Here is a 17,674-nt window from a genome sequence, read left to right on the forward strand (position 1 = left end):
AACTTCGACAAGCATTGAGACAGTTCAAACACAAACAACACGACATTCGATGACTTACAAGCAGATGCCCGGATAATATGGGGTTCCTTTCTAGCTAATTCTAATATTTTGGATGTATTTACGCAATCTATTTTGTGAACAAATGAACTTGAGCAACTTCGATGAGGATTGAGACAGTTCAAACACAAACAACACGACATTCCGTCATTTTCATCATGCGCAACCGCTTCAATCAAGGAAGTTTTTGTATTGAACAATTTTGAAGCTAAGTTTGAAGCCACAGATGCATCAACACAATCCGATTTATAATAAGACCTCATTTGGGTGTGTTAAATGATAATTGAGAAGACTCAGCTCTAAATAGGCACGCCTGAAGAACATTTGAAGCAATACTAAGTGGAGCTTGTTCACCAAATATAAGCCCATCTTGATTATATTGCTTCCAAAACCAAAATTTTCAGTGCAGATATCTAAATTTGAGTATTATGCATGTAAATATGAAAATTTGAGCATTATGATAGTAAACTGTAAATATATAAGAATTGCGTGGTATATGTAAATGACTTTTTTTTACCACTTGAGATGGAAAAAATATTGCGTCTAGAGTTTGAACGCAAGTTGCGTCAGGACAATGAACGCGATACACCGGAAGGAGCAGAGGAGACAAAAAAAAAAAAGACTGGTGTATCTGGATATAGCTTGCGTCCGAACTCCAGACACAATATTTTCTCTTTAAGATGGGGGGTTAAATCCCTCAGAACTTACTAAAGATGAGGAATAAATGAGACTGGATTAAGAAAAATATACAAATATGGACAGAAATTTAAGTATGCCTGCAATCTATAACATAAAAGTGGAGATTTTCAGCTGAAGACTAATATAGCATAATGATGCAAGTTCAATGTAAGAAACATGAAGCACTATCGCCCTTCTGAGTTGAACTTGCTCCAAGCATCCTGCAAAAGAGACAATTGTTCAAAATATGTATCCACTGATGAACACCACAGATCCCAGATTCAAAAATGACGAATTATTCTTTCTGTCTCAAAAGAAAAAATGAATGGATCACTCTCTCGATGAAAAGAAAAAGGTTGCGCAAGCGCAATTCTCCTGTACTAAAGGACTAATAAATGAATTTTAAACCAACTGATCTTATATAAACGGTCATGATTTGTCTGCAATAAAAAATTACTAGACCTTTTGTGTTATAAATAGTGTCGTGCCAAAATCAAGGGCTCATCTGTCAAATCATGAACTCGAGCTTGAACTAAAAAAAATTCAATTTTTACAGGAGCTCATTGGAAAAGGTAATGGTGGCCGGAGGAGGACGCACTGACAGCTCACTAAAAAATGCATCGAAATGACTAGCATTAGGCTAATGGAGCCGGCTCTCGTGTAAATGAGCTGAGTCGGGATGGCTTGAGCGCGACTCCGTGGCTCGATAACTCACGAGCCGAGCTCGAGCACGTTTTGAGGAAAACTCTCCAGAAGAATTCACTTTCAAATTCACGAGGGCTTAGACTCAATTAGGAAACTAGACCACACCACGGGATAAGATCGTGTAGATTCAAGGAAAACAAAAACAAACTTACGAATAAAAGCACAACAAAGCAAATCAGAAAGGAACACAAAATGTAAAGTGAAAAAACATGAGAAAGGGAAAAAACCACGAAGCCACACCACCAGAAAAATTTCACTGTGAAATTAAAAAAATTTACATAAAACACACTTAAATTACTCTCCTCTCAAGAAAACTTGCAAGACCTCGCTCCAAACTCTTTTTGCTATAATCCAACGCAAGAAACGCGCGTCGAATTCACTAAAATCCTTTTCTCCGACACTTCTCACATTCATGGGAACTTTTCTGAAGAACCCTCACACAGGAAGCACACAATAGTCGTTGAAATTTGGCCTCTTAAGCAGAAGTTACGAACCAACTGCTCCAGGTGCATAGGCGCTCGGACTTGGCGCCTAAGCACCATGCTTGCGAGAGTTGTGCCTAGACGCGTATTGGGAGCCTAAGCGCCCATGCCACTGTCCAGAGCCCTTATGTGGGCGCTTAAGCACCGACCGGTCGTTCTGTGTAGCGCCCAAAGTGGGTTCTTGAGCGCGCACAGCCCGACACAAAAACTCCAGACACTCGGTCCTGAGCATGTGCAGATGCTTCAAATCAAGCGCCACACCTAACAATCTCCTACTTGGAGACTAAATGCACCCATCACCAGTCCTCTGTAGCTGCAAATCTATCTAAACCGCCTTCGTAGTCACGTATCGTGGTGTGGCTAACCCCCGGTCTCAACCTTCATGAAACCCAACTGAAACAAAGCATAGCTTTAGTTTCTCAACAAGCACCACCTTCATCAACACATATCCACAAAATTTTTAGTTGTGTATCTTCTCCAGGAACAACTGTCCATCTTCTAAGAGAGTGAATAAAATGAAATCTTAGCTGAATGTGTTTCTTCCTGACATGAAAAATTGCATTATTAGAAAGATGAATCACACTCATACCATCAATGTGAAGCATTCTGATCCCTTGCTCCTTGTCAAATTCTACCATAAAAGTCCGTAGCAAAATCAACTCCTTGCTAGCCTCAGTGATAACAATATATTTAGTCTCCATAGTTAAAAGTGCAACGATCTTCTGTAGCTTGAAAACCCAACTCACCGCTTTGTTCCTCAATTTAAAGATACACCTTGTTGTACTTCTCCAGCTATCCACATCTCCTGTCAAATATGAATCTACAAATCCCTATAAACTGATCTCGCATTTCCATAACAAAGTGTCTTGTTGATTGTTCCTCTCAAGTGCCTAAGAATCCACTTCACCGCCTCTCAATGATACCTGTCTGGATTGCCCATGTACCTGTTGAACACTCTCACTGCATATGCAATATCAGGTCTGGTACAAATCATCGTATACATCAAACTTCCTACTACTGAAGCATACAGAGTTCTCTTCATTTGTGTTTGCTCTGCTTCAGAGTTAGGCAATAGCTCATTAGATAGTTTCAAGTGACAACCTAAGGAAGTGCAAACTGGTTTTATCTCTCCCATATTGACACTCAATATGATCTTTTCAACATACACTGTCTGAGACAGTTTCATAGTCCCTGCACTCTTATCCCTGCTAATTCTCATCTGAAGGATCTTCCTGATTAGACCTAAATCCTTCATCTCGAACTGACTTGATAATTATTTCTTCAAGTCTCTGATTATCTACATATATGCATCTGCAATCAACATTTCATCCGCATACAAAAGAAGTAAGATATAACAATTAACGAAGTGTTTGATGAAACAACAGTGATCTGTCTGACACTTCATATAACTGTTGTCTGACATGAACCTGCCAAACCTCATGTACCACTTTAACGGGGTCTGCTTCAAGCCATAAAAACTATTCTTCAATCTGCAGACCAAACTTTCTTTGTATAGAATCTTGTAACCTTGTGGTTGCACAATGTATAATTCATCCATATCTTCATGTAAAAAAGCTATATTGGCATCCATCTACTCCAGATGTAGATCTTCCCCTGCTACCAGACTCGATACAAGCTTGACAGTTGGGGAGACTATTTCTGTGTAATTCACTTTTATTTCTGTCGGAAATCTTTCACAACAAGTCTTGTCTTGTAGCGCTTGCTACCATCTGACTCCTCTTTAAACATGTAAACCTACTTGTTGTGTAGTTTCATTTTGTCATCTGATAATACCGTCAAATCTCAAGTCTGAGTTGACTCCAAATGTTGCATTTCTTCATCCATGACTCGCTCTCACTCCCTTGAATCTTCAACTTGAGTTAGTAACAAATAATGTAACGAAGGAGAATACCTGTGTACGGGTTTTATCACTTTGATGGATCTCATGAATTTAGTAGCAGATGAGTGAGGAACTTCCAGTGTTCCTTCTGGCTCAGCGCTACTTTTTGCATCTTTCAGTTCACCGGTGTCTTATGTACAACGAACTCTTCATCAGAAAAAAATTATTGGAAGAAGGTTTCATGATGTGTCGCTATGAGATCCGCCATGGCTTTCTCATTTACTATGTTGAACACAACAAACGAGAAAAGTGACAATCGGATCAAACCTGGTGTCCTTCGAACGAACTCTTCACGTTCCTCCATATGCATAGGCGCAGGCCTCCTTGTAGTGGAAAGTATAACTTTTTCTAAGACAACAAATCTTTCACTTGCATCTTCCAGTGTGAAGTTCGTCCAACTGAACTTCTCTATTTTGAATCTTGCTTCATCGGTCATTGCTCCAACTAGAATTGAACACCTCTCTAATAACACTGTGTTGAGGAAAACTCTCCAGAAGAATTCCCTTTGTAATTCACCGAGGCTTAGACTCAATTAGAAATCTAGACCACACAACTGAATAAGATTGTATAGATTCAAAGAAAACGAATACAAACTTATGAACAAAAGCACAACAAAGCAAATTAGAAAAGGACACAAGAGTTTAACATGGAAAAAACTTGAGAATAGTAAAAAACCATGGAGCCACACCATTATAAAAATTTCACTATGAAAATCAGAGAGTTTAAAGATAACACACTCGATTCTTCTCTCCAGAAAACTTACAAGACCGGGATTCAAATTCTTCTTACTCCGATTCGACGCAAAAAACACCCATAGAAATTACAAAAAATCCTCCTCTCCAATACTTCTCACCTTCACAAAAACTTTGTTGAAGAACCCTAGCCCAGGAAGCACACAATACATCGTTGAAATACGGCCTCCTAAGCAGAAATTATGAACCAACCGCTCCAGAAGCAAAGGCGCCTAAACGCCAAGCTCTTTGGAGTTTGCGAGTGTTGTGCCTAAACTAGGCACCTAAGCGCCCCCTCCATTGTCCAACGCCTTTATGTAGGCACTTAAATGCTGGCAGTTCTGTGTAGCGCCCACAACCCGGCGCAAAAGCGTCGGGCGCTCGGTCCCTGAGCGTGTGCAGATTTTTCAAATCAATCTCAACACCTAACAGCCCGCTCGTGAGCACAACTCAACTAATTTACAACCCTAGTCTCACGCCACTCATCCTGATATTATCTTCAGCTTGATAGATTAGAAAATAACTTCAGGGAAATTTGAATAAAAGTATTAGTTTTTTTGTGAATGAAAAACTTTTTTTAATGTAAAAAAAAAAGTACTTGAAGTTTTTATCCTTTGTGCATGCAAAACCTTTTTGCAATTTTTATAAAATGGTCCTCAAGTTAACAGGCACAATAAAATTTTAATCATAGTAAATCTATTCAGGCTGCACCAAATTTTTGTTTTTTTTTCCTTTCCTAAACCCAATAATTTTATGATTATGGATTACTAGGGTTGCCGTAGCATAATATATTTACTATGGTTGCAGCAAACCCTCAAAATTTTACTATGTTTTACCCCCAACCCTGGTAATTTCACTAGAGTTAAATTAACAGAATTGTATCAGCCCAGGTACATTACTAGAGTTGAGTGAAACTGTGGAAATTACAGTGTTTTACTAAACCTACGTAATTTTACCAGAACTTTTTTTTCAATACTTTTAACCATCATTGTTACAGAAAGTTTAAACTCTTGAGCCTAATTTACACAATATAGCAGCCGAGAAATACTGATTTCAATATAAATTTCCCATAAGCCTTCCCTACAACCTGATGCACCAAAGTTTTGTGCCAAAAAATCAGAAAGCTGCTCGAATGAGGTTCATGACTAACATAAATCACAAACTTATGATCACAGTAGTTACCTTAAGTAGATCGAAGACCTTCTCACAGATGTACTTATGTTGAATGGTAGCGCCCCTCTGCTGCAATTTGTCAGGGTGGACATACAAAGTCGCTTTCCTGTAAGCTTTCCTCACAGCCGCAGCAGTTATAACGTCTGTCAATGGAATAGGCTGCCAGCCACTGTCATGCCCAAGAATCTGGCAAGTAAGAAGAACACCATCAAAGCCTTAATTGCTTTGGTTTAGAAGCAGATGAATGTAGGAGTATTATAATTCATGAAAAAGTTTCATCAAACAATTAGACAAATAAAATATAGGACACCCAATATCTTGAGAGAAAAATACGCGAGAAACAGAAAACACGCTTTACATATTGTAGCGTCGACAGCAGCGCACGCAAGTTTCCTTCTTTTCCACTTGACCACCGCCTAACCTCAGCATCCAAAGACTCTGCTAACCTCTGCAACCATATTTTTAACAAAAGATTGTAAAAAAGGACAACAAGTCTGCATTTATTAGAATGAAGGGATCCTTCTTACATTTCTTTCTGCCTGCTCTCTTTGAGCAAAAAGATCTCGCATGTTCTTTTCTGCTAGAGCTTTTGCCTGAATTGTGTGGAAGTTACAAGTCAAATTTTCAGTCAACTGTGTTCAGAAAAAAAAAAATTCAGTTGAATAATTACCGCACGTTCAACTATTCGGCGGCACCGCTCTTGCCTTGCCTTGCATCTTAATGGCGATTCTTCCTCATAACCTTCAACATTTAGTGGATAAAACAAATTACTCAAAGGGCAGAAATGTTGGAGAAATATGTTCTAAAATTTTATTAGGGGCTTGAGAGTCAAGACTATGAAGTCATGACGCTGCTAAAAAATAATATAATATGTTTCAAGGTGTCATGACTATTGAGAAGATCGGTAATTTTGAGGTAAAAAAAAAGGTAAGGATTGCCTTCACTATGAATCTTCATGTCAACTGGAGCATCATGCACATCCTGTTAGAAGTAATGAGCTTATGAGTTGAGACAGAAGCATTAAATAGAGAGAGAGAGTAAACTGCCAGAAGACTCAATCTGATCTAATATTTTCACTTACAGAAGTAGGTTTTGCATTGTACTCATTGTCCTTGTTGCCATGTCTAACAACATCTTCTGCTTCGTTGTGTTTCCAGTCTTTGTCTTTAGGAATGTTACCTGATGACTCCGCTTGCCTCCTAGCACCAAGAGAAAACTGTTTGGAAAGGGCACACCCTCTAGCCTCTGCTGGCGCCCGCTCAGCTACAGCACACTCTGCCTGCAGTTTTGCATCACATGCAATCTTTTCAGACATTTCAAATGCTTCAGCAGAACTCTTGATTACATCTCGATATGTCGTGATAGGCCGGTGTTGAGCTTCAGCAGCATTCATGTCGAGCAAATTTTTTTCAGAACTCTCCCTAGCTTCAGCAAATACCCTTTCACAAGCTTCATGAGTTGTATTTTCAAGAGCAGTCATGTCTTTTTCTTGTTCTCTTACCCTTTCCTTCTCCACTAATTTTCTCTTCAGCTCAGCCTGATTGTCTACTTTGTTTCTTTCTCTATCCAATATATCTTTTCTTATATTATCAGCATCTATCCATCCATCAGGTGTACTGTTCTCCATTTGCTTCCATGAACTTCCTGAAGCATCCACAAATGGTCTCGGAATGTCTACTTTGTTGCCCCCTTGATTGGCTTGCTGAACAGCTTTTGAGTTCTGAACTCTGATTCTCTGGGAAGCCTGTTGGGCTTCCAACTCCAGTGCTGCTTGCACTTTCCCAAGAAATTTTTTTTCATCCTTTCTTTTTTCCCCATTAGCAATCAACCTGTCCTCATAATCAGTCAGCCTGCCCTCATAATTTTCAAATTTCTGTGGCATCTCAAATACATTCTTTTCTTCACTTTTCTGAAATTCTAATGCTTCATCTGTCTTCTCAGAACAAACTGGCTGCACAAACAGCTTCACGACATTCAAGTTACTCCTGTTTGGTATGTTCCACTTAGCCCTTCTTTTCTTCACAGATTCAATGGTTTTACCATTGCCACTGAAACTCATATTTTCCGGTTTATAAGTATTATCAATGCCCCCCGCTTCTGAATCCTTCCCATCATTATAACTAGCATGATACACATTTTTCATCTGCTTAAACATGCCGAGTTGGGATTCTTCTCTAGCAGCTTCCATGTTATTTGTATCAACTTTTACCTCATCGGACCTACACTCATCATACTCAAAAACAACAGAAGTTTCACTAATTTCATCCATACTAGAGGTGTGTAGATGTGCTTTTTTAACTTGATCCAGCTTCTCTTTCAGAGCTTCACTTCCATCAAATTCCTCAGACTTCCCATCCATAAAGAAACCCATTAACCCCAAAGAACTCCTCTCACAGCTATTGAATTCTGAATCACTATCGGCATTATTATTTTCCGCCGCGCAAATACCGGATTCCTGACACTGCTTTAGTTTATTCTCATTTCTATCTTGTTGAATCAATTTGATTGGGTCTACAGCCTTTTTTATGTCATCATTGGGAACCTGAACTGCTCCAACCAGTTCTTCTTTGTCTTCGTCATCTCTGGCAGATGTTTCAAGTATGTTCATGGCCTCCTCTTTGTCAGTTATGATACCAGATTTCAACCATTTAGCATTACCATCCTGCATTTGAAATTCAATTCCTGAAAACGTTTTCTTCCCATTTATTCTAAATGTATTGAGCATTTCCAGTTTATTCTCATCTTCACCATTGTCACCACCCTGTAGAAACCTTTGACCCTTCAAACCACATGTTTCCTTCTCAGGATAGTATTGGTGAGCATCGAGTTGGTGCCTAATTTTAATGTCTTCATTGCTGCTACATTTTTCATCATTGATCACTCTTGATCTCATCAACTTCTCACTGCTGACCAGCTCGTAGAACTGCTTGTCAATTTTCCATTCGTGACACCTTTCCTTCTGATCTGGTAGCTTATAAGATCCAGACTCTTCACCTTGTACTACTTCTTCAGCATCCTCAGAAAGCAATGAAGGTACCACCCTCTCTACCTGATTGTGAACTAACTTTTGTAACTTCTTCGTTTTATGCTTTGAATGTCCAGAGAAACTAATATTTTGCTCATTCCAGAAGCCAAAATCATAAGGACCCAGCTTCCTCTCACTCCGAGGATCATCCCGCTTTCTTTCCATCAACTCTTTTGCACTCTTCAGACTAGCTTGAGCTTGCTCCATTGCTTCGATCACAGCAGCAGCAGAAGCTGCAGCAGCTTTGCTGCCATCCATCTCCACGTTAGAATAACTAGGAAGAGTACTATTCATAGTCTCTTTGAGCAAATGGCATGTTCCAGGACCTCCAACATGATGAGCTTGGTAATTTTGATTGAAAGCAATATCTGAAGCATCAGGTGGCCGAGATTTAGACACTCCTTGCTTCATATCTAACTTGGGTGCTGCTCTCAAAGGCGGCGATACTTCCAAGGGTTGAGTGCGGAGATTGATATCTGATATTGTCAAAAATGAATAATCGGTGAGAGGTGCATCCCCACTGGATGCCGAGTGATAACTAGAGGAGGGTGAGCATTGCTTTAAATCATAAGCTTCATCTATATAATGAGGCTTCTGAGTACCATTCAAATCACTTTCAGAACTATCTATAATAGCACTCACAAAACATCTATTAAGGATTTCACTTTGTTTTTCTGCCTCCTTTTCTTCTGTTACATACCCACTTAGTATATGATCATCACTTGCCACATTTCCAGAACCGTCATCTTCGACAATTCCTGGATGAGATTCTGTTAGAGCTTCAAGCTCAGGTCCACAGTTAGCTTGATTCCTTGATACGCATATTGTGGCTTTTGCTTCGTTTGGCACGCTTTGTTTGCTGTTCTTACCTGCATCAAATTTTGAGCAAAACTTTGCGGATATTTGGTCGATTTTTGGAGCGGTTACATGTTCAACTCGCATTTCAGCTGGTAACCCGGGAGATCCTATCTCCACCTGGGCAACACCTTTGTCTCTTAACCTAGAGCCAGTTTTCAAAAACAGTATGCATTTTAAATCATTGTCATTTAAATGCAGGAAGCATACTGCACTACTTTCCTTAAATAGTGCAGTATGTGCCCAAAAAAAATTTGGAATACTGACATCAAAGCCTTGTTGATCAGATGAAATTAAACAAAAAACTCTCCTCTTTTTTTTCTTCTGATAATTTCCCTCATATTTCTGCTATTTTCCCGTTAATTTTCTCATATTTAAAATTTGATATTTTCATGTTATTTTTAAAACAAGATATTTTCATATATGCAAGTATGAGTGAATCTATCTGTGAAGATACACCAGCTTCCTCCGCCTAAATTTGTTTCTTATGCTATCATACTTTATAATCATCACACATAAATACACCACTCGCCATCAACAACATAAAATCTTTTTTTAATTGGTTTACATAATCATTTAATCATCACTCAAAACAAATTTTAAAATGAGAAAGCTCAAACTAATCTGAAACTTCACATAAAAAGATTTATACATATAAATCAATGAAAACTATCAAATATGATTGAATGATCATGAATAATTATGTATTAATTTCAATTAAAATAAGTGAGTCTAGTTAAAAAGAATAGAAAAAATTCCCAAATGAGCAAAAAAGCTACTTCAATGCAATAGATGGCCAATCAATTTATCTCCATAATGCATCAAATCATGCATTCAACTAGATTGTATAATATTAAGATGACATACTATCTAAAGACAACAACCTGGATAGCAGAAAAGTGAAGCCACAATTACACGGTCCGACCATACAATCTAACCCATAACTGCCTCAACAAACCACAGCCAATGGATTCAATTCACTAACTAGCTGATTCTAGATACTTCTACCTAAAGCATCTATATATATCCTGCAGCACTGCTCCATAGAAAATATGATTTTACTGTTTCCCTTCATGTATTCTACATTCCCTTGTTTTCCAGGTTCCTGTGAAGTGGTTACTTCACATTGTAAGAGCCTTAGCTTCAATTCACCATACCATGAAATTCTTCCTCTCCAAATGGCCAACTCTGCTGCTTCTTCTCTCAATGAGGTCCTACCTTCTCTGCGGATTCAAGAACCTTCAATTCTCCCAACCTTAAAATTCCTCATGTCCAATATCAAATCAGTAACAAGGACAATGGTTTTGAGGGTTTTCTTGATGGATCCACACCTCAGCCAGCACGAACTACAACATATGTGGCACGCATCGCTACACCAAACCCGGCTTATACTACTTGGACGCCCATTGATAAGAACCTAGCTGCAGTACTAAATTCCAACATCATAGCCGCCATCCTTCTTACATTTCGAATATTGAAATATGTCACGACCCGGCCAGGGGTTTGGAATTAACAAAGACTAAAACAGATGGTGGAAATCATGTTTCTTAGAAAACTTAGAATGATGATCTTCAATACCATTACCACTAAAAATTAGAACAAAGTTCGACAACTAACTTCCGTGCGAATAGGAAAATCCACGGGAGAGGCATCCACAAGTATCCCTCTCAATCAAAAGGGCCACCCAAACAATAACAGTATTCCAAAGAAAACGAAGTAGCATTTTCACCTCTACTTTCCTCTTATTTTGAGGTCCAGACACTACCTCTGTAACTATCTTTTTGAATTTCGACCAGCAAATTTATGGCAATCAAAACCATAAAGCACACTAAATCAAAATAAGGAAGAAAAGCACGACCCTCCATCAAAGCTACAACAAGGGCAGACAAAGCTAAAACTCCACAAACATCGGCAAAGTAGGGGCAATCATGCCCATTTAACATTCCTATTGACAAGGGAAACTATCGCAAAAGGCTTGGAGCACAACATTCATGATTTGCACAAAAGCTCTCTATAGTGAATTTTCTATCACAGGCCATTAAGAGTGAAGGGAGAATGGGGATGCAACAAGGATATCCTGCTTTATGTACTAAAATTATAATGTATGTACAGTTTTAAGGATCATGTAAAATCTTAATTCCAAAAAGTAGCATCAAATAAACTTTTGACATATGAACAAGCCACATTTGAAATTAAACATATTCTTCAACCCCTCAAAAATAGCTCAATACTTCAACCTATCAATAAACTAGACCCGAACTATCCTGAATAAGGATATAAAAAACTATGAGTGAGCCATCAACGCTCAAGCTAAGCAGTCCTATGGAAAGCCTGATTGGTGAGCGTTAATTGCTGGTACTCCTTTAAAATTAACTCGGCATTTGTTCTACTCTCAGGATCTCCTCATAATTACTCATCTTAGTTAGCTAGGACCAGAACAAGAAACACTAGACTGGTAAAACATCACAAAGGGAGACCAATGCATGCACACAAAATACTTAAATGTCAAGCTTCAACACCCCAGAGAATGAGAATTCTTACAATACGCTTGTATTCTTTTGTCTCCATTTATTGATAATTAAATTTCTCATTTTTTATCATATCACTTTTTGGTCTTGTTACTCATGTGTGATCAATTTAGTGTCATATCTCTATAAAATACTCCAGCAAAATTCTCCTACTTACAAAACAAACAGCATTAACAAGTATAGTTTTCATATTGTAATACTAGTAGCTGTTGTTCTGCCGCATAATTAGTGTAAGAAGAAAACAGTGCTCCTCAAGCCATTATAGCAAAATTAGCTGAACGACCATATTTGCAGAAACTCACATTTCTTCTTCTGGTAAACCATATATTAAAATATAATGCCTAGAATCTATTTTATAGGATAGTTTGTGCAAAAAGATAGCATTCTTTTCCAACCTGACTCTCAACGCTACCTACCAAATTCTAAAACAATTCCCACTTTGTGTCTCCACCACCACGCCGCCACCACCGCCCCGCAGCCCTAAAGCTTAAAAAACAATGAAGAGACAACTCACATTGCAGCGCATGGTACTAAAGCAGAATTCCAAAAGAAAAAAACTCGTTATTGAAGTGTCACGCAGAGCCTATAGCTAGCTTTCAAGACCCATGCTGACATTGATGACCATAAGAAGAAACGCAGAAGAAATCACGCGTGTAGATAAACCTGTCGTCCTCATCTCTCTCGCTCGACCCCTTCCTCTCCATGGAGAAAAGCTCCTCGTACGATAATGACAAGCCTCCGGCATCAAGAACCCCGAAGATCTCGAAATAGTTCAAACCAGAGTTTTGCGACCCCGCCAACTCTTCATCGCAGCCATCCATGGCTTCTGGGAGCGCAAGCACCGGAATGGAGCAGGATGCAGCAAATCCGTCAAATATCTCCGCGTAGTTCTCCATTCTTGGAGTAAGTGAGCTCGCACACGCAGATCTATCCTCTCCGCTGGGCGCCGTCCTCCCCAGACGGAGGCCCTGCATCTCCATTGGAGCCAACTCCGTTGTTCACGAGGCTACAGTGGGAAAACGGCCTGTTAGTGAATGAATATTCACTGTTTTCTTGCGGGTGAAAATGACAAATGGCCGAGCAACCATCGCCATCATCAACTGTTCACCTTGGGGTTACATAGTATCATCCACTCTCGTAGCGCACCGCTTTTACAAAATGGGGAGGGGATTTTAGGGGTGATTTGATACTTAAATTCAAGAAAAAAAATATTACATTGAGATGATCTACATTTGACTTAAGGACTCGTTTGTGATAGTTTATTTATTGCGGTGATATTTTGAAGATGCACCTGATTTGTTTGACAAAACTGTTCTTTGACAGCTTATGCGTTTTGAAAACGCTAAGAAAAACATTTTCACACCGCACATATCTAGATATGGTGGCACTTTTCCGACAGCGGTCTTATTTTTCCAAAAAAATAAAAATTTGTAATGGTCACCGCACCTAGTTTATCAGCAGATTATTTTTAATCAGTTTATAAACAGATTATTCAATAAGTTGCAGCTGCCCCAAACAAACCCTAAATACAGATGGTGTTATTAGTAAAATAACACTATAATATTACAAATAATATTTTAATATTATCATCCGCACATGAAACTCATCATGACTTCTGATGTAATATTTTCTCTAAATTTCTCGAGCTCTTTTTCTATTTTACCTTTTAAATTAGTGGGCCTCACAAAAATATTACTTAAAATTTTTCTATATGATTTTTTTAAATTATTAAAGATTATATATAAAGTTAATAATATTTTGTAAGTGAAAACAATTATTATTTTTAGTTACGTATATGTACCAGAGAACTAGGATAAGAATATCTTTAGTCAAATTTGGATAGTATTAGGGAGGGCAATGGGAAGACAGTGCGTTCTGATAAGGCATCATCGAGATGATTGGGAGAGTGGCGCAAGCGCCACAAGCATAAAAATGCGACACAAAGTCGAGGCACGTGAACTTTTGGCTCGATTCGTGGCGGGCTACATTTCGTGCAATTTTTTTTTTCTTGATGTTACCCCACCACTTTTATAAAAATGACTCATAAAATCTGCAATAAAAATTATCCTTTTTAGGGCATCGCTCAACCCTTATTTTTGGTGATGGCCTACAACTGTGCTTCATTTTCTCTCACTTGACTTAAGGCGGGTGTTTCTTTGCCATATAACTTGGTTGGTGACACCAAAAACAAGTGTTGCATTTGAATAAATACTCGCCCTAGTGGGACCTTTTACACTTTGTCACATTTCTTTGCTTCAAACTAAGTCCCAACACTTCTACATTTGCCCTTCTTAGCATTTGATATTTCCTTACCATGACTTTCTTAGAGCCCTGAGGAAACCTGAATCCCTTCGAATTATGCTAAACAAATGAAATTATTATATAATAAGTTATTCATGAATATATTCCCATAAAAACCTTACACTCTAAATTTAATTGGAGGTTAAAATGTAAATGAAATTTTTATGCGAGCATTGATCTTAATAAAATAATATGATTTATTTATATTGTTAATTTTAATTAACATGCCTTTTATTTATTAACTTGGTTACTGCCTCGCATTTTTTTTATCGAAAATTTGAACTTTATATCTTGCAAATGTATGATATTTATGTACGAGATCTTTGTATCATCTCCTCGATCAAACAGAAACTTAAATATATTAATTTTTAGGGACATTTACGCAAGCCACCAAATTCCAATGTATTATCATGTCAAATCACTAAATTTCATTTTTTACGTACAAATCATCACAAATATCCCGAAAATATAAGAATCTGATAGTTTCTACGTAAAAGTTGAAGTTTGGATGATTGATATGTTAATACGTAAAAGTTATGTCGTGGGTGTGTAAAGACCCTAATTTTTAATACATTAAGTCAAATTTTAAAGTACCAAAATATAAGAATTTGTATGTTTTATTATATTAGAGTGAGAATTTGAAAAAATAGGTGAAAGAGGAGGGTTGATTTGTAAATAGCAAATTTCATATGGTCTATCTGTAATTTTGCATGTCACCTGGCATGTTACCCCAGCATGACATGGTGCCACTCCATTTGTTCAGAGCGGATAAAAACCCTATCTGGCAGCTCTGCATCAGCTCGGTTCCGCTGATGGTGCATGTCAATTTTAAATCCGAAGTCGTACGACCAACCCCTCGGGCGTCCGCCGCCGAACGCAGCCAAGCAAGAGAGACTGAGATCGAAGCAGCGGAGGAGACTGAACGGGGGAGAAGATGAGCGCGATAGGAGGCTCAATTTTCTTGCAATCTGCACTCTGCCAATCCTCGCCGTCCTCTCGCTACTGTTCTCCATTGATGTATCCTTCTCACAGGAAAGTTGCCCGGAAGAGAAGGGCATCGGTCATTTCTTATTTTTGGAATGGCGGAAGGTCATTCGATGAGAGATATTCCGTCCGAAGGAGGGTTGTTCTATTGGTTGGCATCTCTGTTTTTCCCTTATTGCAGTTCAGAGAGGTAGCTGCTGAAGAGCCGGTGGAAGGTTCGATTCCCGCTTTTGTTTTTCGCGAGTTTTTAGTTCAGTTTTGTTATGAAGGCTCTTGTTAACTTGCACATTATTGTTTATGATGCATGCTGATCTTCTTTGATTTGCTGCTAACGCTTTTTGTTATTTCTGGTGAAGAATTGGCTAATTAGTTGGGCATTGCATCGTGATGGCAGAGTTCTTTGTAATTAATTTTAGGAAGGGCATTTGAATCAACGTTATTTTTTTTATTTTTTTTAGAATTTATTCACTTTTATAGCTGTTAACTTGATTTATTGATTTCGTTGAATCCCTAAATTTCTGTAAATTATCCAGAACCTTAATAACACACCGAATCACAAGAAACTTGTGTAGATAAGAGAGAACAGAGAATTTATAATTAGAAGCTTGGGATTACCCTATATATTTTCAATATAAGAGTTGTCTAACTTGGGCTTGTTTCTAGATTTTCTTTTTTTAAGTTTGTTCTATGATTTGAGTGTTCCAGGAGAACTTATATATTGAGCAATCAAAAATAAGAAAAATATAGAGCAACGATTATGGTTCTTTGCTATAAATACTTTAGATGTGTAGCTTAATTACATTAAAATGATCACAGCCTGTCTGCCTGAATCCATGGTTAAGTTGCTGAATTGATTATAGGAAGTCACCGACCTATAATGAATTGCTGTTTTGATTAGGAAAAAGTCGCTAACTTACTAGAAAGTATACTGCCAAGTAACTTCCAATTTTGAGCAAGCACACTTACATTTGCTCTGAGTATGCTTGATCTTAGGCATGCACACCTAAATGTTCCGTGAATCGAGTAGGTTGTTGTGTGCTCATCAGAATTCTGACTAGTTCAAAATTGTTATGGTCAGCTCATCATTTTTCAAATTTTCTTACTCGACTAGGTTATCGAGAACCGAGCCACTTGGCATGAATTAGGTTTTGAGGATATTTGGATGTACATTCAATTCAACATTTATCTTGGAAGAAATACAAATAAAAATCATAATCATCTCTTTTTTTTATATATAATTTATTATTACTTTTTTTTTCCTCTTTGAAAGAATCACATTTCTCTTTGCCAAATTCATTACTCGTCTGTCTTTGGGAGATGAATTAGTAAATTATTTATAAAAAATAGTAGTCAATATTAAGTGTATTGTCATAAATTGATGGTGGCAGCGCTGTCTTTTGGGTTATGTGAGCATTCATAAGTTTATAAAAGTGGGTCTGTTACATTCATTTAACCGCTTTGTAACCCTTTTACATTCTTCCCATAAAGCTTTGCAAATTTTTACAAGATGATTAGTATCTCAAAGGAGAAGATTGCTATTGGAAAATTGGAAATGGTTGCTGGGGATATTAAAAAACGTTAAAAAGAGAAAAAAGAATATAAAAAAGAGCATATTTTTAGGAAAAAATTGCAAATGCAGAAATTAAGATTGGAAACTAGTGAGTAAGGATATGAGAGCTTTGGTTACCTTGATTGAATCAACCATTTGTTTTGGCGTACCTGTGAATGTTTCTCCAACTAAATATTTGTCAATTCAGTTACCAATTGATTTTGAAATTTTTTTGTACTCATCTGCATAAAATATTTTTTATTTATTGATTTTCTATTTGTTAAAGCTAATCCAACAACTCCAATTAATCTCTTCATGAAGCCTTCTTCTTCAGTTGCTTTAAATAATCCACTTGCTGAGCTGATTGTTGAAAATTTTATAGTTAAAAAGTGAACTTATGTAAACTTTTGCTTAGAAAGTTGTTGATTTAGGAGATTTTTTATGAATTACTTAAGTGATATTGTAGTTAGTTATTCAATGAATTAAATTTTAAATAAAGATTAGGAAAATTCTGCGATAAGCGTCAATTATAAATCTATGTTAAGTACTTCATCTTAGAATTCCTTTTGGGTTAATTATATTCTACAAATTATTGCGCAACTTCTCTATTTCTATTTAAAAAATTATCTCCTTTATAATCGCCTTTTTATGGGCAGTGATCAAATCTTATTTTTGATATTATTTTACCAAAGCCTCTAGAGAAAAC

The 17,674-nt window shown here is 37.5% G+C and overlaps 2 protein-coding genes across 4 annotated transcripts in view; one reads left to right on the forward strand and one right to left on the reverse strand.

Annotated features, from left to right (window-relative positions):
- Nucleotides 1–745: 745 nt before the first annotated feature.
- Nucleotides 746–13,281, reverse strand: LOC110019247. The gene is made up of 8 exons (XM_020716844.1): nt 12,798–13,281; nt 6,808–9,751; nt 6,665–6,707; nt 6,397–6,467; nt 6,254–6,319; nt 6,085–6,174; nt 5,736–5,912; nt 746–956 (listed from the first exon to the last, which is right to left on the reverse strand). The coding sequence occupies exons 1-8, from the start codon at nt 13,112–13,114 to the stop codon at nt 921–923; spliced, it is 3,744 nt and encodes a 1,247-aa protein (XP_020572503.1). The 5' UTR covers nt 13,115–13,281; the 3' UTR covers nt 746–920.
- Nucleotides 13,282–15,209: 1,928 nt separating this feature from the next.
- The window catches only part of LOC110019275 (MAR-binding filament-like protein 1), a gene marked incomplete in the record, with an annotated part of 48,060 nt that continues 45,595 nt past the window's right edge, over nt 15,210–17,674 (forward strand). For all 3 annotated transcript variants that reach the window (XR_002293441.1, XR_002293442.1, XM_020716892.1), the window contains 1 exon segment: nt 15,210–15,634. Coding sequence is in view for 1 of the 3 variants with exons in the window: in XM_020716892.1 (XP_020572551.1) it covers nt 15,370–15,634 (265 nt within the window).

Source organism: Phalaenopsis equestris, unplaced genomic scaffold, assembly GCF_001263595.1.
Source record: "Phalaenopsis equestris unplaced genomic scaffold, ASM126359v1 Scaffold000054, whole genome shotgun sequence".
Classification (NCBI taxonomy): domain Eukaryota; kingdom Viridiplantae; phylum Streptophyta; class Magnoliopsida; order Asparagales; family Orchidaceae; genus Phalaenopsis; species Phalaenopsis equestris.

What these genes read in the sequence shown, in the direction of transcription:
- LOC110019247 (XM_020716844.1), bottom strand. Translation starts at nt 13,114, where the DNA reads ATGGAGATGCAGGGCCTCCGTCTGGGGAGGACGGCGCCCAGCGGAGAG. An exon ending in ACAATGCAAAACCTACTTCT is followed by an intron (nt 6,708 to 6,807) that starts GTAAGTGAAAAT and finishes TACTTCTAACAG; the next exon opens with GATGTGCATGATGCTCCAGT. An exon ending in GCCGAATAGTTGAACGTGCG is followed by an intron (nt 6,320 to 6,396) that starts GTAATTATTCAA and finishes CACACAATTCAG; the next exon opens with GCAAAAGCTCTAGCAGAAAA.